The sequence below is a fragment of the Myiozetetes cayanensis genome, unplaced genomic scaffold, assembly GCF_022539395.1.
Source record: "Myiozetetes cayanensis isolate MyiCay16 unplaced genomic scaffold, myiCay2020 scf16, whole genome shotgun sequence".
Classification (NCBI taxonomy): Eukaryota; Metazoa; Chordata; class Aves; order Passeriformes; family Tyrannidae; genus Myiozetetes; species Myiozetetes cayanensis.
Window position 1 is genome coordinate 18,769,814 of NW_026087270.1, and position 22,613 is coordinate 18,792,426.

At 41.5% G+C, this 22,613-nt stretch overlaps 1 protein-coding gene across 4 annotated transcripts in view; it reads left to right on the forward strand.

The window, feature by feature from the left end:
- Positions 1–6,218: 6,218 nt before the first annotated feature.
- The window catches only part of SLC12A4 (solute carrier family 12 member 4), a 48,479-nt gene continuing 32,084 nt past the window's right edge, over positions 6,219–22,613 (forward strand). For 2 of the 4 annotated variants that reach the window (XM_050311130.1, XM_050311132.1), the window contains exon 1: positions 6,219–6,507. In XM_050311130.1, coding sequence (XP_050167087.1) covers positions 6,234–6,507 — 274 coding nt within the window. In that variant the 5' untranslated portion in view covers positions 6,219–6,233. Of the gene's footprint in view, positions 6,508–17,975; positions 18,061–22,613 lie in introns of those variants that run through there. The other 2 variants (XM_050311131.1, XM_050311133.1) reach the window with 2 other exon arrangements.

Below are 22,613 nucleotides of genomic sequence, written 5' to 3' on the forward strand. Positions count from 1 at the left end.
CAGTTAGCCTCATCTAAATGAGATACTGCTGAACCTGTCCAAGCAAGTGCCTATGGAAAGGGAACATGGCTGACTCTGTCACTGCAGTGAGTTCATGGTGTGTTACCTGCAGCAATTCCCATAGTCAAGCCACTTAAGCCATGGAAAACAAGGCCTATGGGGAACTAGCCAGGTTGCCTGAAACAAGTTGATACCCTCTGCCTCACAGCACTTCTCACAGATGCGTGACAATCTAGAAGTCCCTTTTCCATTACCAATTACAATGTTAATTCAGAATGCTTCAAATTAGCGGCTTGTGTGAAACAATATCAGAGGGCAAAATCATCAAGAAATGGGATCTTGTGTACTGATTATGGACATTATTTATCTTATCTAATGGGTGCAGCTAGTTGATTTTCCTTAAACGATCAAACCCACACAGCTTGAAACAGGGTAGAAAGGCATCTCAGGTGAATATAACTTCAAAAGGAAAATCACGTAAGATGCTGCTGTGACTGCTCTCGGAAAAACTAGAGTTACCCTTCACTCTGAGTGTAGTGACTCCAGTCCTACTGATAGCAATCTGTAGTAGTAGTCACAACAGTGCACTTGTGACAGGTAAAGCATTAAATGATTGCTTCTGTCTCCCAAAGGGGAGGATGATTCATCCTGCAATTGAATGCCTTTGCCCTGCACCAATTAATAACAGCCATTTGCATTGGGAATTTGAACGCATGCTGGCTCAGCTGGCAGATTCTATTATGGGTGGTGGTATCAGCGAAGTACCAGATATAACTGAGATACAAACTTTGTCATAAGCTTTGCTGACTGCCAAATGAAACAATGCAAGTCGTGATTTACCTCTTCTAAATAACAAGTTGTGCTAACATGAATTCTGAAAATATTTACGCCTATTTCTGTAAATCTTAAAATCTATGTACTATGAGGTACCGTAAGCTGATTTTCTAAATAATACCCAAAGTTCAAGGAATCTTAAACAATTGAAGGCTCATGCTTTTACATGTGTGATATGAACAGCCAAAAATTGACGAACGCTGAAGTGGATAGGGAGAGGGGAACCTCGGAGAGAGAGGCCTTTCCTCTTACCCCTTGCTCCGAGGAGGAACGTGCTCCCTCCCCCTCCCTCCTTCACCCCGCGGCGCCTCATGGCCCTCCAGAGGGACCATGGGGCCGACAGCCAGGCAGGAGGAATGCAGGCAGAAGGAGCGTTTATTGATCTGACAACAGCTTAAGTAGGTCTTGGGGGAATCACAAAGTAACCAGTAAGGTAAGGAGGTGTTACAAACCAACCAATTACGAGAAAGGGTTAACAGCCAATAGGTGACTTTCCCATTATCTCTCAGACATTCCAAAGGTACAGCAGGGGGTGGTGGGGGTGGTGGTGGTGGTGGTGGTGGTTTGGGAACAAGAAGGGTCACAATCACCATCTTGGAAGCATGGTAACTTTAAGCAATCATTACAAGTTTCTGCATTCTTTATATCCTAAGAGCATATTACAACAAAAAATTACAGACATAATATTGATGCAGACTCTTGATTTGATTCTAAAAGGTTGACACCAGGACTCAGTAGTATCCTTTTTCAGACTAATGGACTGTAGCATCCAGAAAAATAAATTATTTCAGTTCCCAGTTGTTTCATCTGGGCAAGTGGTGATGCTAGAAACCAAGCCTCCAAAGTCTATTCATGTTATGAATAACCTGTTATGTAAAATTTGTGTAGTTCAATTCCTGTGTCCAACTTCTACCCAGCAGGTGACTTGTTTGGGCCATGGAAGGCCTCCTGCATGTTTTACATTGCATATAGACTACCCAACGGTGCCACTGCTTATTACCATCAACATTCCTTCTTGCATGTCATTGAGCTGCTCAAAAAATATGCCAGCATATTTCTGTGTTTCAAGTTCAGCAAACATTGTGCATTAAGTCTAACCACTTATATAAATGCAAGTTTATTAACTTTGCACATAAGGTTCAGTAGGCATCTGCTCCACAGAAGCAACTTTGAAAAGCTGGTAATCGTTACATCCCCCTCCGCTCTGGAGTGCCACAGGAGTTTATGCCAGTGTCAGCTCTGGGTGCTATGCTGCACTCCTGCTCTGTTTCTTGGTTGCATGTTGTCTCCCTGTCCCCTGAGACAGCAGTGGTGTTTGTGCAACTATACAGTACGCTGGTTCAGGGAACTGGTCTAGTTGCAACCTGTTTTCCTCTGTCAAGGGATGAGTTTCCTGCTGATCATGTCAGTGATTGGGTTAACTGTGCTCAGTGTTAGAGGAGAGGAGGAGTGAAAAAGCAAAGTGAGACTGCAACAACTTGGATTTCTTCCATTTGCTATTGAAAGCAGCAGCTCTGTTCTTCTCTGGATTTATACATATGGAAATGATCAGATTGTTTCAGATTCTGAAAATACAACAAGTCGAAACTACCAAAAAAAAAAAGAAAATAACTAAAGAGTCTTCCCACTCTGACTTTAATTTACTCAAGATCTGTTGGATTGAATTTGCAGAGCCAGAGCACTATGTTAGTGAATCTGCTGAACTATTTTCAGAACAGGCTGTGATGCTGGATAACCCTTCTTGAACTGTTCTGGAAGGCTTGATTCAGTGTTTCAAGAATTGCTTTTCTTTTTTTTTTTTTTTTAATCTGGTCTTGATTTTTGTCTTGCTACCTTACCTAAAACTTCATATCTATGTAGAAGAACCTCAGATGGGAATGGTTGTTTTGGTTCTCCTGTAATTTTATTTTTTTAATGTTCTGAAACCAGAGATTTTTACTAACCTTCATGTTTATTCATAACTTCATCAGGAAAGGGGAAGAAAATAGAGGAAAACCAAAATTTTTGGTAATGGGAAGCATTTTCGTTCCATTTCTGTATTTCACAAATGTCCAGGATCTTCGGTGACTGAGACAGAACCTCTCAGTCCAGTATTACCAGATGAGCTGCTTGTAGCCTGTTTTGCTTCCTGGCACTCAGATTGCAAAGGTGTCAATTCTTTCCACAGTGTCTGCACTTTTTGCACTTTTTGAGAAATTCGTACAACCCGTGAAGTTCCCTTTTTTTTTTTTTTCCCCAAAGCAAAAGCAACCACCGACCCCTCTTTTACTTGGTCAGTTGCTTCCCTCATGAGTCAACAAATAATGGAGAGGAAGAAAAAGCAAAATAAACAAAGATCCGCATTTAGCTTAAATCAGAGAAATGTTGCTGCTTCTGATCAAGGCTCTGGCCTCAACAATCAGAACTCAGGTGAGAGAGCACTTAATTTTGCTCTGTTTCTGTTGCTTCTCCCCAAATGGTTTTGTAAACTACATTAGGATGATTCTTTCCTCTCTATGTCAGGTATTTTCCTCTGAAGCCCATTGTCAGCACCTCGTCTATATGTTGTCATAAAGCACTTCTTTCTCCAACTCTGCAATGAAAGGAAAGTACAGAGCTCAGGAAGCAAAAATTCAATGTCCCCCTGAGGGTTGTTGCTGAGAAACAAAGATCAAAATATCTGAGATTAAAACTGAAGCTAATACAGCTTTTGTCAGGCAATTCAAAAGAAGGTCCTTTTAGTCTGTAATACAAACATTTGAAAAAAAAGTTTAATACAGTTTGAAAAATCCACTTGTATTAATTTCCCTGAGTGTCCTGTAGTTAAAATCAACATCTAAAGAATCTTGTCTAGGCCTGCGCTCAGTTTTTTTCTCTGAGCCCTTTATTAAAAATTAATGACAAAATGTCTGATAAACCATGACAAACCTATCCATGCTAAAAATGTAACTGATCTGAAAATGGACCCTTTAAAAGAAGATAAAAGAAAAAACGACAACAAAACACTAAGTAGTATTTTTTCCAGCATCTTAATTCTACACAGAAAATTACTGCAGCATTTAAAAAAGATTGTTATAGAAAACTTTGATACAGTTCATATTTGAATTTACAGAACCTCACTGAGTAGGAAAAAAAAAGGTATCTAAAAGACTAAGCAACTTTCCAGTTTCCAAAGATTAAATTAAGGTATCTTTGTATAAATGGCTATTCCATGTATCAAATACAGTTATAAGCAATTTTGCAAGTCAAGCAGAAGTTCCTTGAAGTAAATAAATTTTGACGATAAGTGGCACCATAGTGTCCTCTTGTGGTCTTTTAATGTTTAAACTGTGACATGTTTTCTAGAAGAACAGCAAAATTTTCAGTTGCCTTTAGCATAAGAGCTCCTCTATTACTATAATGTGGCTTTTCCTTGCTTTACTTTTCTCCTGGAAATGGCATATGGAGGATTTCACATTTTGTCTCCTAAAAGCATCGACTACCACCCCCCATTTTTCACATGTTCATGTACGTGTTGTGGTCTTCTCCAGAGGACCTCTTCCAGCCACTGCCTATCTTTGCCATGGGTGAACTAGATCCTGGCCTTTTTTAGTCACAACCTTTGCAGCCAGGTTGCTAATTTCCATCCTGCTTTGTCCACAAGCCTGTCGTGATCCTCAGATGTGAAGAAGCAGGAATGTGCTGAAAATTGAAGTCCACTATGGTGAAATGCCTGTCATGAACTTGCAGAATGCCTGTCAAGCCTCATGTCCAGAGAAGCTGTACCTTGGTAGTGACAAATTTTGTTTCATTATTTTTTTCTGATGTCAGCTTTTGGCTACTTGTTACCCAGGTTTCACTCCAGTGGGAAAAATCTTTCAAAACAGTTAAGTAGCAGTTACAGATTCCCTGCTATGTGTATCCCAGCTTTTCTTTTTACATCGTTTTCAAATATCTCAATGCTTTGCAACAAAAAGTTGGCTTCAAATCTTGCAAGTGTTTTAATACTTCCAGGTATCAGGGCTTTGTGCTTAACTGTATGGGAGCTAACTGAGCAGGCTTTCAGTTCCCCAGAGATCTTTTTACTATGCTAGATGTATGCTGTCTATATATCTGCAAACCTTTCCTCTAGCCAACAACCTTATTTCTGTTCATATAGAATGTATTTTTTTTCTGGGCCAGTACCATGCTACTAACTGGATGATCCAGGAGCTTTTTCTGATGATTAAACAACACATTAGAAAGGGATCCTTTTACTGTCACGGCCATCTTTCAAACACAGGCAATAAAGAGCATTACCAGCTATTAATTCACGCGTAAACTCCATGTGAAGACTACCATTCACGAAATGAAGGCCAAAATACCCATTGCTGGCGCCAGCTTTTTCAAATGTGAAAGCAAAATCAAATTTTGCTTTCTCGGGGACAGGAGGCAGAGTCTGGCGTGCCCCGGGCTAGACGGACCCTGCAGTCACCGAGGCGTCAGGGAGGGGGTGTCACCCCACTGCCTCCCTTGAGTGGGACAGAACAATGGTGCACCCCGGCCCCTGCCTCTGCAGCAAGGCCACAGTTCATCATCCCTGGCCGTCTGCTGCCTTAGGAACTGTGTGCTTTGCATACAGCTACAAACATCTTCGGCTCCAGCCCGCATGCAAATCTCCCCGAGGCAGCGCTCTTACTCCCGCTACCCCCACGCCTTTGGCACTGCCATTTTTTCCGTGGGCTTGCTCCGCTTGCCACGTCTCTGTTGAGGGTTTCATGCAGACACAGCCAAGAGCAAACACAAGGGAAATCACTGTGTGCTGCCACCGCAGGCACATGAAGCGGGTCCAGCTGCCGCTACCGGCACCTATACGGATCGAGCGCCACTCTCGGGGTGACAGCGCCCGTTCCATCAGCCCCAGACCGGGCTGTAACCGCGTGCTGGCAGTCGTGGCATCCATAATTGGCGCGCTTGGCTCCCCAGCCCGGCGGGGCTCCCGGGCTCCTTGTCCCCGGCTCAGCTGCTGATGTTTGGCCCGTACCACCCAGCCCTTCCGGCGCTTTCGGGACCACCTGGCCCAAGGCAAAAAGCGCTCGCTGCCTGCTCCAGCCTCGCCACCACCGCCCTCCCCGCATTGCCTGCCCAGCAAATGGCGGCGGCGGGGGAAGGAACCCGGGACACGGCAGAGGGAAATTTCCTCTCCGGGGTGGCCCGGCAGAGCCCGCGAGGGAGGGCGGGGGCCCGCCCCGCCCCGCTCCCGCCGCCTTCGGTCCCAGCTCCTGTCACGATGACTGCGGGAGGAAAGCTCCCCCTTCCCCGCACTGCCTCGCCGCCTCCGGCCCCTCCTCTGCGCCCCCGCTGCTGAGCACGCCCGCCCGGCTAAGCGACCCCCACGCCTGGTGTTCGCCCGGCGCTCCCGGAGGCGGTGGGAGCTGCACCGCCCCGGCGCTCGCAGTGAAATGGGTGGAGTTGAGGAGCGCGGTTTCCTGAGAGGAAGTGACCGCACGGGGCAGGAATGCGCCGCCGGCTGCGCGCCGCGTCCCGCCTGCCTCGCCGCCGTGCCGCGGGGAGCCCTCGCCGCCCCGCCAGCCATGCCGCACTTCACTGTGGTGCCGGTGGAGGACAAGCCCCGCGCCGAGTACGACAGCGTAGAAGGGCTCAGTTGGGTGGACTACCGGGAGCCGGCCGCGGTGCCCGCCCCTGGTGACTCCTACGACACCGTCAGCTCCGACGGTGAGCGGGCACGGCTGGGGTGGGGGGCGGTGGTGCCTGTGCTCCGGGGGCTCAGGCAAGCCCAACCCTGCTCCGGCACCGCGGCACATAAAGGCGGGGGCGCTCCCGCGGGTGGCTCGGGGCGCCGCGCCCGGACGAGGAGCCCTCCCGGGTCCGCTGGAGCGGGTGGCGGCTCCGCTATTGCCAGGGCCGGTGGGTGAGCGCTATCAGCCCGCCGGCCCGGGCCGAGAGGCGGCAGCATAACCCGCCCGGCTGCGGCGGTGCCTCGGGGGTGCGATGGGCGCGGTGTCCCCCGGTGCGCACGGGAGCCACCCGGGGGTTCCCTCCGCCCCCCCAGCCGCTTCTTGACAGCCCGGGATGTAGCGGGGAGCGGGGCAAGCAAGGCGGGGGATGGTTCTTATCATTTCTCCACAAGCGGCTGTCTCCAGAGTGATAAGAGTACGTGGAAATACGCTCAAGTGTTTTCAGTGCTCCGCTGCCAAAATAAACGGCTGATAGCGAAGTCAGTTAAATTAGCAGCGTTTTAAGTGGCTGCTTTTCCTGTTTGTGTCATTTTAAAAAACGCGGCTGTCTAGCAAACCGGGCCCTTGAATACTACAGCAAGTGTTTTGTGCCTGTGTGGCTCACAACTACTCCTGCCAGGCAGAGCTGCTTTTTGTTAGGGGTTAATTTATTCCAATTACAGAAGAAAATCACGTAAGTAGGAGGGGATTTGGGGTGGTGAGAAGTACATTCTTTAACTAGACAGCTAATACCAGTGCTCAGCCTGTCTTGGTTGTTTTGCTGTGACTTTTAGGTAACAATTTAAATACAGCGAGTCTTTCTAGAGAGATATGAAGGATACTTAGATTTGGAGAGCAGAGTAGTCCTGGTACAAGGTTGTTTTAGCTTTTTGTGTCATCTGTTTTTTTTTTTCTGCCTTGATTACGTTTAGTTTTCTGTAACTTTTAGGAAGAGGATCTACCCATGGGCTCAGCTGGTGAATCTGACTTACCCTCTGTGAATCATGCGTGACTCTAGGCAACAAAAGAAAAAGCAGTAAACACCTGACCTGTTCTTCCTTGCCTGTGCAGTCAAACTTTTCAGACTCCAAATGTTATTGGAAGTACAGTAGTCCCTGAAGGGAGTCTGCACTGCTCAAGGAAGCCAACAGGGTTATTTTGCTGAGTGATACTCAACTGTCCTAAGAACAAAGTTCAGTTCCCGCACTGTTACTTTGTTCATTTCTCTGAGAATATGTGCTTTAATCTCCCAATATGTACCTCCTGGTTTTTTTTCTTTCTTTCTTTGTATAGTTTTCAAAGAAATTTTAGATTTTGTTTGCCAAGTAGCTTAAGGTCTGTTTATGTCCACTCTTTGCATGTCTAGTGTGGTTTTTTGGAGAGATGAAAGGTAGTTGTTTTTCCCAAGCTGTCTATTATCACAGACAATTTTAGGTACTAGCCCTAAAGGCTGTGCAGGGCCTGGTCTTTGTTTTGTAAAAAAGGTCTGTTTTACTCTCAGGTTACTTACCATATAGTCCATGTGGAAGTAACAGGTGTTTTTCACCCATCTCAGCAGGTCGAGGTGGAGACGTTGTGAAGTGCTTTTTCCATTAGCTAGCTTTGGCCATGGGTTGGTAAGTGTGGCTTGTGGAAGCTGCTGCCATGATGGATAAAGGAAGGTCAATTCAAACCACCTCTCATTTGGGTATGAGACTGCCTGTAGGATACATGCAAACAACACACTTCAAGATGCTCACTTAGCTCCCTGTCACAATCCATCAGTCACTGGCAAGCTGTGGTCTCTTACATACTGCTGTTCAGACTGCAGGGCACAACCATGCTACTGGAAGTTAGTTGAGTTTCTTTATTTTAAAGCCTATAAATATCTAGTAACTTCTCTGTTAATGTATGCTAGGTAGTTCTGTTTCTGTTTGAACTATAAGTGCCTTCTATTTTTTAATTTACTTTCACAGTAATTAAGTACTGTTTCATATCCTCAGGGTGTGCGTATAAAGATATGTTTTGCCTACCTGTACTGACAAGCGTGTTTTTCCCCACTAGTCGTTTCTGTCTCTTCCTAGTTTTTTTGGGTTTGTAGCTCTGTAGAGGGGAATCTGAACTTCCTTTTCTTATTCTTTGAGTTTTAGTGCTTCTTTCTCCATCCTATGCAGAGTACTCAGGCCACTCTTATGGGAGGAGTGTTGATGATATGACATGGTGGAGATGGAAGCTCCTGTTGAAGGCAGAGTATCTCACAGCTGTTTAGCACTGGCTGGAGCCTGCAGACCAGAGGGAGGAGTTACCCTCCAGAGCCTTCTGTGGCAGCTGATAACCGGCTCATGGAGGGATTTGTTGGTGGTGGTAATGGCCCTGATTCCAGACAAGGTAAACTGTTTGACTTGAGTGCACAGTTCAGGTTGTAGGTTGTGGCCCTATGGAAGTGCACACAGTTTGTATTGGCACTGCATGTGTGCACACAGAGCTGCCTAAGCAGTGTTGATGGTCCCGGCTTTCCGTGCGATCCAGTGGCTCTACCATAGTCAGTGTGAGAAACTGATTGCAGTTGTTCTGTGAACCTTCTGAGAGGATTTTATTTTGTCAGCTTGTTATTCAGAACCTGGTTTAAAAACTTGTTTGGATTGCTGAGTTTGATTGAAGATGGGTTAAGGTGACTCAGTAATGACATGGCCCTTCAAGAGTATGATCTGGCATGGCACTGTAACCACGCAAAGTAAGTGGCTGTGTTGTCCAATACTCCTTGCACAATCTCTTAGGCTGCTCCTTATGATTCTGACAGATTTTTATTTCGGTTTGACCTTTTTACAACAATCTTTATTTGTCATAGCTCTGTTGGGTTTTTTTTTCTTAATTTTGCTTTATTTAGGACATGAACCGATAGGGTGTCATCTAAACATCACAGGCGTGAAGCTGTTCTGTAACAGAATTTCTTGTCAACCATTTCCATAAGAAGTTAGTGTGCAATGATTTAGCCTTCCCAGATAACCCCAGTGCTTGCTTGTGAATAAAATCAGCGTTTTTTTTCTAAGCAGGTTCCACTGACTGCCACTGCTTCTAATAGGCTTTGACATCTTTCATTTAGAAAAAGAAGTACAAAGAATTATCTTGTGATCTGATGATAAACACGTGAGCCCTTCTTTATGGATCATCAGGGATGAGAAATGTGAATTTGGCATCCCCTCAGTCGTTGAAATAACGCCAGCATGTTAGGTTGGATATACAAGGCAAGAAGAGGGACAGTGGGGTCTGAACAGTGATTACAAAAGCCAAATACACTTTGCTTTAGTAGGAATCTCAACTCCACAGTGATTATGCACCCTGTTAACCAAAGTGCAGCAACATCACGTGTCTTGTGGGAAGTTATTTATCTTCCCTTGACTTTTGTATGTAGAAATGACACTAATCAGCTTGGTGTCACTAACCAGCTTTGGTCGGCTGCCACCCTTGGGTTTTGCCAAGGAATTGCTCTGCTTATATTCCAGTTATCACATGGCTTCCTCTCAGACCAGAGTTCTCTAACTGGACTTGAGACCTTTTCCTCACGCTTACATTCTGCACTGTGTTCAGTGCTCTTGTGCAGCAACAGATTCTGCTGCTCATTAGCAATAAACTGTTTTTGACAATGTGGATGAAGTTCTGGTGTGATAGCGGTGCACTTTTTAACTTTAAGCTTCTTCCTGGTTCACTGCTTTTAATATGTTTTAATTTACTAGTAAAGATTTTCGGTCTCCTACAAGACTTGAAATAAAGCTCACATAAAATATGTCTAAAGATACTTTTAATGGAAACACAAAATAATTCAAAAATTCTTCTTCGAAGTGCTTACTTCTTACATGTAGGTGTTTTGGCAAAGTCCAGAGGTAATTTAAAATCAGTCACATAATAAATTAGACACTACAGCTAAATAGGACTGACAGAAACACATGTCCAAATAACAAATTTAAGTTATCTTAATTCAAGAACTTCTGCTGGCAGCAGTGTGGATAAATGGCACAGTCATAGTGGTCAGAGTGGAATATTTTTACATAACCTCTGAAGCACATGTGTCTTCCGTGCTTTTCATGTTGCCTCACAACTGTAGAAAGAAGTCATGGAGGAGGCAGACTGGGGTGGAGTTGAGGCAGAACCTCTGAATTGTTTGGTAGGAAAGAAAGTAAACCTGAGAATAACAATACTAATGTCAGTGAACTATCTCTTCTAATTTGTTTTCTTGCTGAAAGTGGTATGGAGACTGCATCGTCTTCGATGTAGCCGTATTTTGATGAGGAAGGGTCTTTTTTCTGTTCTGCTAAGCTTGGCATTTGTTTTTCCTCTCTGAAAAGTATGATACGTAAATTTGGAGATATTAAAGGTGTCCTGTCAGTGCTAAATATGTTGATGTATGTTTTTGCTGCATTAAGGGTACTTATGAGATACACAGCAACGGTTATGGTTTGAAATGCAGATCCTGAAAGGGGTCTTAGCAGCAGGGTCATACTTTTGAAGTTCTGGGAGTTGGGGTTTTTTTTTTGTGGTGTGTGTGTTTGTTTTGTTTGCTGGGGTTTTGTTGGTTTTTTTTAAAATTATTTTGTTACTTGCTGTTTGAGCAATTGGCAATTAGCATAGCACTGATGGGAGTGCTAGATTCTAGAATACTTTTCTCAACAATCTAGTGAATGGAGAAGACTCTTGCTTCTGGTAAGGAAAGAAAAGTGTTCGGTATGTTAAAAATCAGAGGGGAAAAGTGTTTTGTGACAGAGTTAACTGTTTAAAATGGATGGGTGAAGGGGAAGATATATATTTTATTTATCGCATGTAAGCAAAGGAATTTCTGAGAAGCACATTTTAGTGGAGCCCATGGTGGATACCCCCAGTTTCTTTTAGCAGCATGAGGTGTTGTGATGTTTAATTTGTCTGTTAAAATGCTTGTCTAGGAAAAGAAAAAAGTTCATGCTACTGCATAAACTGTTACTTTTGCTAAGCATGTCTCATACCTCTTTTGTGCAGTGATTAAGGCAGAGCTGGAAAGGCTGCAGCTGTCCGATACCAAAGGGAACATGGTACCAGCTGCTGGTGACCAGGAGACTTAGCTAAATATAGAAAAACATGTGCCTTTTTGTGGGTTCTTTGGTATTTCAGTTATTTGAAAAAGCTCTGGGAAGAATCTTTGTGATATGTCTAAGTGATGTGAAAGCAACTCCTATAACCTTGTATGCATGGGTCTGCATGTTGCAAAAAACTAAGAGAAGATTGTTGAAAACCCAAACAGCCACCTGCTGGTCTTTTGTAGCTGCTGATTTTTTGTGTTTTGGAGAACACCTGCAATAGAGGCTAAGCAATTGCACATGAAAAGGTGTGGATTCTCCATGTAATTCTCCCTGCAAATGCTTGCTAAGCCCCCATTTCAAAATTGATTTGAGTCTAAATTTGGGAATTGTTTAATATGCTGAAGCTGTATCTTCTGTTCACACTGAATTTTTTTTAAAGAAACTTAAATACATTTCTGGGTTTCTTATATTGTATTTGTAGTACATCTCTCTCATGTATGAAATTGATCTCTGTGTGTTACTCAATTTTCTGTTTCAAATTTCTTCAATGTTTCAGTTCTTTAAAGAAAACGGTGACATTTACTTTCTTTTTCCTGCTGCAAGAAAACGAAAGAATGTTTTTGCATACTCTTCAACGAAAAGTTTAAATTTGGCTTTTGTTCTAAAATTTGGTGTAGAATGAAGACTAAGGTGGTTTGCAGTCTCATTGACAGGAAATGTAGCCAAACATAATAAATGCTCTCTGCTGGAGTTGGCAACAACCACCTTGAGGAAGATCAGACTTAGTGATCACTGACTACCTTTTAAGTGCATGTAACAGAATGGAGGGATACCCAGTGCCATAGGGAGAGAGAAGCTGCATTTGAGTTTCCCCTTCCAAGATCAAGTTAAAGATTTACACCTGTTTTTGATTGTGTTGCAACAAATAATGTGCAGACTGTTTTAAACTGCAGAAGAAATCCTGTTAGCACCAATATGTACAGCAAGATTTATTTGATCAGAAGGTTTGTGTCTTCAGCCTGTTGGTTTGAGGTTTTTCTTTAAATAGTTTGGTCTGTCACCTAAACTACAGAGAAGAAAAATGCACCATTTTAAGACACGGTCTAAAGCCTATTTAAGTTACATAGGGTTGTTTTAGGGTTGTTTCCTTTGTCTTCAATAACCTTTGAATCAGAAATTTTAAATCTCTTAATTGTAGTAAGCTGATTTTAATTCTCAGATAAAGTTTCAGTATTTTTTTGGTTTGATTTAGTAAAACAGCTTTCTTAATTATTAGTTTTCAGTAGGCATCTCTTTAAATGCTAACAAGTGATCCCTTGGCAATGAGTAATACTATTCTTGTTTTTTCAGTTGAGCTGCTTTGGATGATTTCCTTTGGCATACTTGGATTTTGTCATGCATGGAGAACTGTGTATCTTTCACAGTGGCTGCTGTAGTCATTGCCAAACAAACAATATCTTGGTTTTAAACAAGCAAAATAACGAAATACTGTACACAAAAAGTGTTAGTCTTCACAGAATCAAGTACTTGACAATAATATGTCTGGTTTTAAATTTAAGTCTACATGACTACGAAAAATACATCTCTTACAATGCATGTAGTGTAAACCTGTCCTGATTTTGGATATGACCACATTACATTTTGTATACTGTAACTGCATATATATGTATACATATGTGTGTGTGTATGTATATATATATATTAAAAAAGCTGTCTGGAGGTTATTTTGTAGCCTGTTTACTCCCTAGTTGTCCCCAATGGTTTTTATTTTAAACATTGTTTCACAAGTCTCAAATTCACTTCTGAACTGTAAAAAGAAGTTCCTGGAGTTAATGAACTATCATTTTTTCCTAATAGACCATGTACTAGGGCTTTAGGTTTTGTGGTAGGTGCTAGGTTTGGCCTGGAAAAGAAGGTTGTTTAATTTCCAGCAGTCATAATTCATGTCTGAGCAGCAGAGGTATAGGGTCAGAACAGTTCTGGGAATACATTTTTTCAAAATTTTTGCTGCTATTAAAGGTGCTTGGTGGAATTCTTTCTTAATCATCTTTTGATCTTCTTTGTGCTCTGTAGGACAGAGAAGTGAAGTTTGACATGCAAAATAAAGCACTAATTGCCCCAAAAGAGCTTTTGATTCAACTAGCATATGGATGAATGGGGAAGTTTGATAACTTGGCAGTTTTGCTTTGCTGATTGGAGGCAGCTTACGACTTACCAGAAATGTAAATGAAATGGCATTTTGCTGAGCAGAAGATGAGAGGCCAGTGGCAGGCTGGGCTGGGCAGCAGGGCAAGGGATGAGGGACGAGGTGGCTGGTTCTGGTGAAAGGATGGTCATCATCTCACCTTTGTTTTGGTGTCACAGTGCTGCTACAGGAAACCAGGAAGCTTATTTGCATAAGGAATGAGGTAGTAGCATTTCCAAAGGTGTTCAGATTCTGGGTTTGCCTAATGTCTCATGGATATTTGGCTCACAGGTCCATCCCCTTGAATTCATAATGCTTAATTTGCTCCCTTCTCCCCATTCCACCCGAGTGACCTGAATTGTCCTAGAAACCCAACTCTTTCATTGATTTACATGTGGTGTATAATGTAATTAGGATGCAATCCATTGATTACTTTGAAATGAGAATTAAAGCTGTAAGCTGATGTTGGAGGCTGGCTTGAAGGGAAGTGTAGCAGAGATTGTATAACAAGATCCTGAGAGAGGAGCAATGATGCAGAGCTGTGTTTAGGGCAGAGGCATGCTGTGCTATGTATAGGTTCAAGCTAATTATGCCTGAACAAAACTGTATGTGTTTTTTTTCCCTACAGTCTAATTACCAGCTTTCATTTTCATCTCCTACGAGTAGCCAGCAATCTCTGGTGTTTATCTGAGGGATTTAGAACATCGTTCAATCACTACCTTTCCCCCCTTATCGTGAAGCAGATTAGACCATCCAAACTTCTGACTTTCACTTCCATGTCAAAGGGGAAAAAGGGTTTTTATGGTGTGCCATTAAGAACCTGCCTGTTTACTGACTTAGAGTAACTCCTGAGGAGAGTAACTCCTGAGGAGGGCAAACTTGTTGAGACTTGCTCTTGCATACTTTAAATTGCTGGTTGCGGCAGTAAAACACAGATTTTATGCCCTGGAGTATAATTGTTCTCCATAAAATTATCTATAGCAATACTGCTTTGTTTTATGACCTTGTCTCTGGTTGCAAGCTGAGCAGCCCTGAGTTTAGTTACTGTGTGCAAAGTCCACCTCTGGATTTCCATGTCGGAGGCCAGATCTAAGCCAGGACTAGGAGTAATAGCTACTGCTGTCTCTGACGGAGGACAGCACTGTACGGTGTCTCGTCTGCCTTCTATCTTTGCATTCAGGAGCTTTGTCCTCCTGATCCACTTCTGAATAGTATAATTGACTTTACTTTTACTTCTACTTGCTGTAGTATATGCTTGTGTCCAGAGCTGATGCAAAGGACAAAAGCAGAAGTTCTTTAGTTATCTTGCAGGTTTGATTTTAGAACCTACTGCTCCTGAATGTATTTGGCTTTGTTCTGCTAGGGTTTTAACTGTCCAGTCTGTGATTTTTACCATACGAAGTGTTTGGCAGTAATACCACTTGTCCATCTCCCCATAACAGGATCCCTTCCTTTCCCTTGATTCCTGTTTGTGTTCTGCTCCCTGTACTGGGGCATGATCTCCAGGGCACAGCTGTTATAAGAGCACCACAAGCCAACCCTTCCTTCAGTTCCCACATGGAACTTGCATTTTGACTTCTTTGCTTAGGCAGACACCAACCCCTCCCTTTTGATGTGTCTCTGTGTTCTGGGAAATGTGGTGGCAATGTCAGGGATTAGTTTCTGGGGCATGGTAACCAAACAGGAAAGGAAGTATAGCTGAGCTGTGTTTGGTAGATCTCAATACTGTGTAACCAAATAGGAAGATGATTAACTTCCTGGTGTTAAGATGCATTTTAGCATATATGTAAGGAGCTTTAAAGCTGTAACTGAAAGCAACACACAGAGTGATTTAATTGCAATATTTTGCCTTTGCCCTTTTAAGATACCGTATTATGGACTTTTTGGGAGAAGCATATATTTAGGAGTAAACTCACCATTGTATGTCCTGGAGTTACTTTACACTTAGATTCAATTGAATCTGTTTAATTTCTGACTGGAGCAGAAAAGTGATCTAATGTTGCCCATTGCTCTTGGAAAAGTTTCTGTGAGTTAATGTGCTGTACTCACTTTGCTTTGATGCTCTTGCAAATGGATGAGCTTTTTGTAAAATGATGATAAAAGCAACTGTGGCTTTTCCAGATCTCTGAATGTCTTGATCTGTGCTGTGTGTTGCACTGTGTGAACTATATTGTGCTATTATGGAAGACCTGTGGGCTCTTTATAAATGTGTGTTAGAATGTATGGATTTTAGAGGGACAGTGGTTTGTTGCTTATCACATGCAATGTCAGAGTGCTCTCCACCCTCTAAAATGTTCACTGGGAAGGAGTGACTCCCTTTCCCTGGAGAAGTCTCTTGCTGACTTATACATTCTGTAAGTATTATGGCCAGAGTTACAGTGAGTTTTGGCTATTTGCAGCACTTCACACTGGGTCATCCTTGGATCTCAACCTTGGACCATATACAGGATTAACTCTTTTTTTTTTTTCTGAAAACACCCTCCACACCTTTCCTTAGTTTCAAAAAATCTCTTGCAAACTTTGTTTTCACATGGTACATGGTACTTCTCAAATGTAAGAAATATCTGATGTTCAGCACTTTCTGTATGAATTAGCTGAAAACTAATAGAACATTCAGGACTCCACAATAAGCTGTAACCAGTTACCAATGTCTTTCTACTGTCTTCCAGAAATGGATAGTAGATGTCTGTTAATGTACATTGTACGTGATGTAATGCATAGAATGTACATCCATTGAAATGTTGAAAGTAATTAAGCCTCCTTTTTTCTGTTATTTTTTGCATGTTTGGAGATATTTAGCACCCTGGCTTATACCTTCTCTCTTTCCAGTTGTTTCCTGTAGGAAGCTTTTTGAGTTGGTGACAGTATTGGCTTTTAATGGTCACTGTTCCCACCTGCTTTCTCTCACTGCATGGTTTGTGCCTATACAATTGTTTCTTTGGCCCATGTTGAGCTGGAAGAGGGAGCAGGTATGTCCAAAATTATGGGGTGTGTTGTGGTTATGTTTTTTGGTTGGTGGTTTTTTTTTGTTGTTGTTGTTGTTGTTTTTAAAAATTTGTTTTGTTTTGTTTTGTTCTCTCATCTTTTGTACTGTGTAGCAGTGGTCAACTGAATACATGCAGGGCTGAAAACAATTTTCTGTATTTGGTATTGGAGAGAAAGGTGAACTTGATTTGAATATTGCATGGAATCTGCATGCTGGTCTGATGTATGTTGCTGTCTCTCGGAGAAAGTGAGAACGTTTTGCAGCAAGAGGCTTTGCCTGAGGCAGGGAAAGTGCTAGAATGCTGCTCCCTATATTTTGATATAAGGCGTTCTTATCTGAGGTGCCTTCATGCATGTGAAAGGATGGAGTTTCAGGGAGGATAGTTGTGAGAAATGATTTGGAGTTGTTCCACATGAAAGAACCTCTGAAATGGATTACAGTGAAGTACAAAGGTTGTTTTTTTATAGTGCGTTTTTTTTTCAACTGGCAATGACAAGTTATATTACGAAAGCTCCTAAGTGATGTGAGTTCCTAAATCCAATTTCTCAAAAGTGATTTGACATATTTAATTACACAGGCATTCTTGGTGACTGTACCTACTGTGTCACATAGATAAGTCTCAGTGTGGTGTGTGCTGGTATCTAGAGGACTTCCTTGTGAATGGGCAGAATGATGGGGGTTCTGATAATTATGAACTGCTTAGAATCATTAAGTTAGTGTTTACTTGTGTATCTTACGTAAACCTCCCATTTTGTTGTGCTGATGCTTTTTTTGGTGATCTTGTATATGGTTGGTCTGTTAATGGGTAACCATATTGTAACATATTGAAGATGGAAAGAAATAGATCACTGTTTTCACTTGAAAGCTGAAATGCCTACAGGGCTAACGCCGCAGAACCATACTTTTTGTGACATTAGCAGGTTTAAAATGCTGTCTGATTCCACCCTGAACAAACAGCAGATTTGTGGTACACTTTTCTGAGTAAGTGTGCAAACAACTGGCAGTGTTTCTCTTAAATGTGGCTGGGCTTGGATTTGACAAATAGCATTTTGAGTATGATTCTGATATTTGTATGTTTTCTCAGTGTTGAAAGGATTCTTATGTCAGGATTATATCAGTGTTGGCTTAGCTTTCTGTAAGAAACTCCTGTGTCCTGGAAGTCCAATTCGACATTGCAGCCAGCACTTTGTCAGAGCAGGTAGAAAAAAGTTCTTTGGGGAATACAGTATTACTAAACTTGTCCAATCCTCAGGACTCCCTGGAGAAAGCATTTACTAAAGCATGTGCTAAAAGCAGGAAGAAGAACAATGGTAAACCAAATTACTGAAAATGGCAAAGAACTATTGCTAAAGGGTAAGTACTTTGTGTTGATATTAGCACCTACAAAAAATTGTAGGGCTTCTAGGACAATTTTTCTGAAACTATCAGTGTAACTTAACTGAAGATTAAAATCATTGCACTTCTTGAAACACAGGGTTATTAAATTGTTAAATCCTTCAAGTTGTGTAGGATCAGTTAACTTGATTGATAAAGATATTCTCTTATCTAATTCTGTAAAGTACGGTAGAAGTCTGATAATAATTTCACACATTTATCTAGCGATAAATCCAAGTGCTTAATTGTACACTTAATTTTATGCTCTGGTGCAGCCTAACTGTTGCATAGGTCTGGGAAAGCTTTTGCTGTTTCTTTCATGCAGAACACAGGCAAATGCAGTCTTTTGAACTCTGAACTGTTTCAGTGTGGAACGAATATGTTATCAATAATGCATCTTCGTAATTTATTTTTTGGTAAAATTGTGCTTTGTTTGTATCACTTTTGTAGGTACCATAGCTGTTGCTGATTATAAATATGTACCTGGATTCTGCAGTGTAGTGCGTAATGAATCTTAAGAATCACACATTTGCTAGTTGGGTAGAACTATAGTAGAACTGGGTAGAACCCAGAACTATATTGACAGTGTCAATTTGACAGTCAAACAAATAATGTTATTACATAATATTATAATAATGAATGAACACCATGTATTCTTAATATACCCATGAATGTCAGTAGTTTGGTCTCTAAACTGCGGTTCCTGATGGAAGTTTGCGCCTGAATCAGGCACGTGAGCTTGCAATGTTGTCAGCGTAACTGAGTTTGAGCTTGTGTTTCAAGTACAGAGGATCTCTTTGCTGCCTAAAAGCTATCCAAGGAAAGATCTGCCCTTTCGTTCTGCTGTGCTTTCTTCTCACATAGCCATATGGTCGCATGGGTTGTTATCTAGTGCGACGTTGACCTTTATTTTCATAAAATATTGGGTCAGCTGGGATTTTATAGCTCGTGCTTTCTGCCACCTTCAGTGAAAAAGACCTGGTAGCTCAAGGTGAACTGGCATTGAGGGTTGTTTCATTACCAATGAATAGTTTGTAGTGTGAATGAGTTTCATCTATCTAGATGCAATGCTATTTATTTCTTGTTGCTTCTATTTCTGATGTAAATATAATACTAAGTAAAACCCCTCCACTCCTAAAACAGCCCACCTCCAACCCAAGAACTTAGTGGAGTTATCAAAACATTTTGAGAACTGTTTTTTCTGAGCTTGGACTGTCACTGTCCTTCTCCTGCTACTGCAAATTAAAGAAATGATTGGTTTCAGTGTTAAAAAACATGGAAGTTAAATCATGACTTTCTGGTTTTGCATTAAAAATGTGCTTTGGATAATATTGACTACTTTGTAGCTAAAGGGAAAGTAAGTATTCCTCATTATCTGATCCATGCTGTCAGCTGCCACAATTGAGTTCGTAATCAGAATTTTCGTTTTAGAAATGCTTCATGTTTCTGACTAGTTGTGTGCTATTCATGTAGAAGCAAATATTTCCAATAGGCTCTCTTTTTTACTATTACTTAAAAGAAAAATCTCTACTATGTACTACTGCTGACTTTGGATTAGGAATTCTGCTAAGTTGTTGAAAGTGAGTAATTTAAGAAAAGAAGCCGTATCCGATGTCTGTTCAGGAAATTTAAAGATAATGATATCTGCAAAGACATAATTGTACATAGAATTACTTGTTGCAGTCTCCCAAATGAACCAAAGAGAAGGTTCCATAACAGTTCTGAGGAGTTCTGTTTAGTCCAGCCACATGTGAAGAATACGTTAAGTATAAGTAAAGAATATAAGCAAAGAATATAAGGAGACACATAAGTAAAGAATATAATGAGATTTGGAATGTATTTGAAATCTATTTGAATGTATTGTTATCTACATGTTTCTTAGGTTATCCTGATAAGTCAGTCTCTTGATATATTTCAGCAGTACTCTTGAATGCTTGGCTCCTGAAATGTGAAGGTACCAGGGCCTAGAACTGCTGGAAAAGGCCAGAAAGGTGTTGAGATTTTTCTTTTCCTTAGCAATACTGAGTGGGTGACAAGTAGAATGCTCTGAACATCAGCCAACCTTTTGGATGGAACAGTACAAGTGCTTGGGAAATCATTATCCTTATTGGCATCTGAGAAGGGCTTTCTCAAGAACTGTTTTAAAAACAAACTAAAACCCCAAAGTGTAATAAAACCGGACATGTACAGCTTTTAATATAAAAACTTCATCCATGAGGCTGTGAGCAAATGTCCTCAATACTAATGTTGTGACTAATAAAATTACCTGGTCATGCAATAATTTCTGTTTGGAGGAATCCCATTGTTTCTCTAACTTTTTTTTCCCCTGTAGAATACCTACCATGGGTGTATGCATTTATTTCTAGGTCTTGTGAGAACAGTTAAGTGTAGCAAACCTATTTTGGCTTTGTGGTCAAAAAATCAAAATAAATTCTGGCTTAATTGCCAGTCGTGAAGAAATGTGCAGAACATCTTGACTCATGAAAATCTGGAATTGCACAAATAAATCAGAACACAACTAACTTTCTTTCCTAAGTGGGATAAATGTTGCATACCTTAAACTATGCATAAATTAGGCTTTTATTTAAGTTTAGGGGTAATTTGCAGCATGCCAAGGTGCACAGGAGGCACTCCAGGGATCAGTTAATTGGGCCATCTCTTTCTGAGTGAAAAGTGAGCTTGTGTGACTACTTGGATATAATTGCCTGCTGTTTAGATAGCTGAAATTAGGTTAAAGGAGACCCACAGCAAGTACTTGAATATCAAATCTGATTTCTAATCTTAGGTTCCAGTGTTACTTGTAGATGGAATATTAAAAGTATGAATGCATTTTTTTAACTGAAGAAATAGTCAGATTAAATGATGTTCCGTGGGCATGAAAATGGCTCGGTTTGTGTCCTTAACTATCACAAGCTTTGTAGCCAGTGATGCTTGTGAAATAGTGTCTGAATAACAGCAAAAAGTGGTGTTAGCTGCTAGACAGGCTGTTTCATTACAATATTTTTTACTGTGGTGTACATAAAGGAGTCTGTACATGCATAGTACAATTAAAAGTGAGATATTAACTCTCAGGCTGTTCCAGAAATTAAATTATGTTGAAGGGAGGTGTGTTGAACTGTCCTTTGAGCTGGGTTTTCTAGGAAATCTCTGCTACTTGTCAGTTATAGAGGTAAGTAAACCAACAGGTTTCTTTGTCAAGCCAAGCATTTCAGTTCCCACTCTGACTTGTGCTCTGATTCATACTAAAATTATTTGAAGAAATTTAGCCCCTCACTTAAGATGTAATTCTTGACACTTCAGGCAGGGAGGATTATGGCAGCCTGCATGCCATCATCCCAGGTCACAGCTGTATCTGGAGCTTTGTCCAGCTTTCCTGTCTGAGGCTGTTCCTCCTGAGATACCATGGGCGTGGTGTGCGTGCCTCTGCCAGCTGGCATTTAACTAGCTCAGATTGCCTGTAGAAGCAAAGTAGCAAAAGTTTGTTATCAAAGTTCAACCTTCTTCAGAATTTTTTTCTTTAATATTTTAAGCCTTGTTGTAGCTTAATTGGTATTACTCTGTTTCACTTCCCGTATTATCTCTGCTGGCCAGACTGAAACTGGTCAGACTATCCGTGCCTTTGTCGTGCCTTAACTTGCCAGGTGGATAAAGCTTCCATAAGCAGTAGGTGAGCATCTCTGAGTTAGTCGTGTCCAAGTGGAAAAATCGGCAATTGTTTCACGATGCGCTAATTTCCAGTTATTTACCTGAACATGATGAAGTAGGGGATGGTGGTTTTCTAAAAGGGAGTTCAGAAGCTGACAGTAGAGGAGAATAAAACCTTGGCAGGTCGAGCCATGCAACTGCTCTTGCCGCCTTCTTACAGGGATGGTTATTTTAGTAATCTGGCTGAGTAGACCTTACCTCTGTGAACTTTCCTGTTCTTTATAATAATGTCACTGTGCCTAATTGTTCAGCTTTCATTTATCCTCACTAATCTGTTCTTTAGGTAATTTCATATATGTGTTTTGTTTGTAATTCTCTCTAAATTCTGGTTTTCATCCCTCAGTTACTAAAAAAAATACAATGGCTCGCACAAAAGACTTGCATTCAGCCTGCTCAAGCAGTGAAACTGTGTCTGTCTGGCCTAATCCTCTCCTAGAAGGAAAACAGTAACATGAATACTGTCCTCTGTGTTCTTAATCTTCTTCCCTCCTTTTTTTTTTTTTTTTTTGGAATAAAGACAACATTAACCTTTTGGAGAAGAACAAAATAAAAGCAGTCAGTAAAATATCTGCTACAGATTTAGCCACAGTGTTTTTTCTTGGCAATGAGATAAAAGTTAAGCTTTTATTCTGTCTTCTGGGCTTGTGTTTGCATGTCTGGGAGTATGCACACTTAGGATTTGTAGGTGTTGTTCATGAACCGTCTTTAATATTTTAAGGAACTCAGGTCATCCATGTGATGAGGAACTTGTTCTACAGATCGGTGTCCATATCTGAGTAGGGGAGCGTTAAAATAGTCAGGGAACTATGCTGGAGATGTTTAGATGA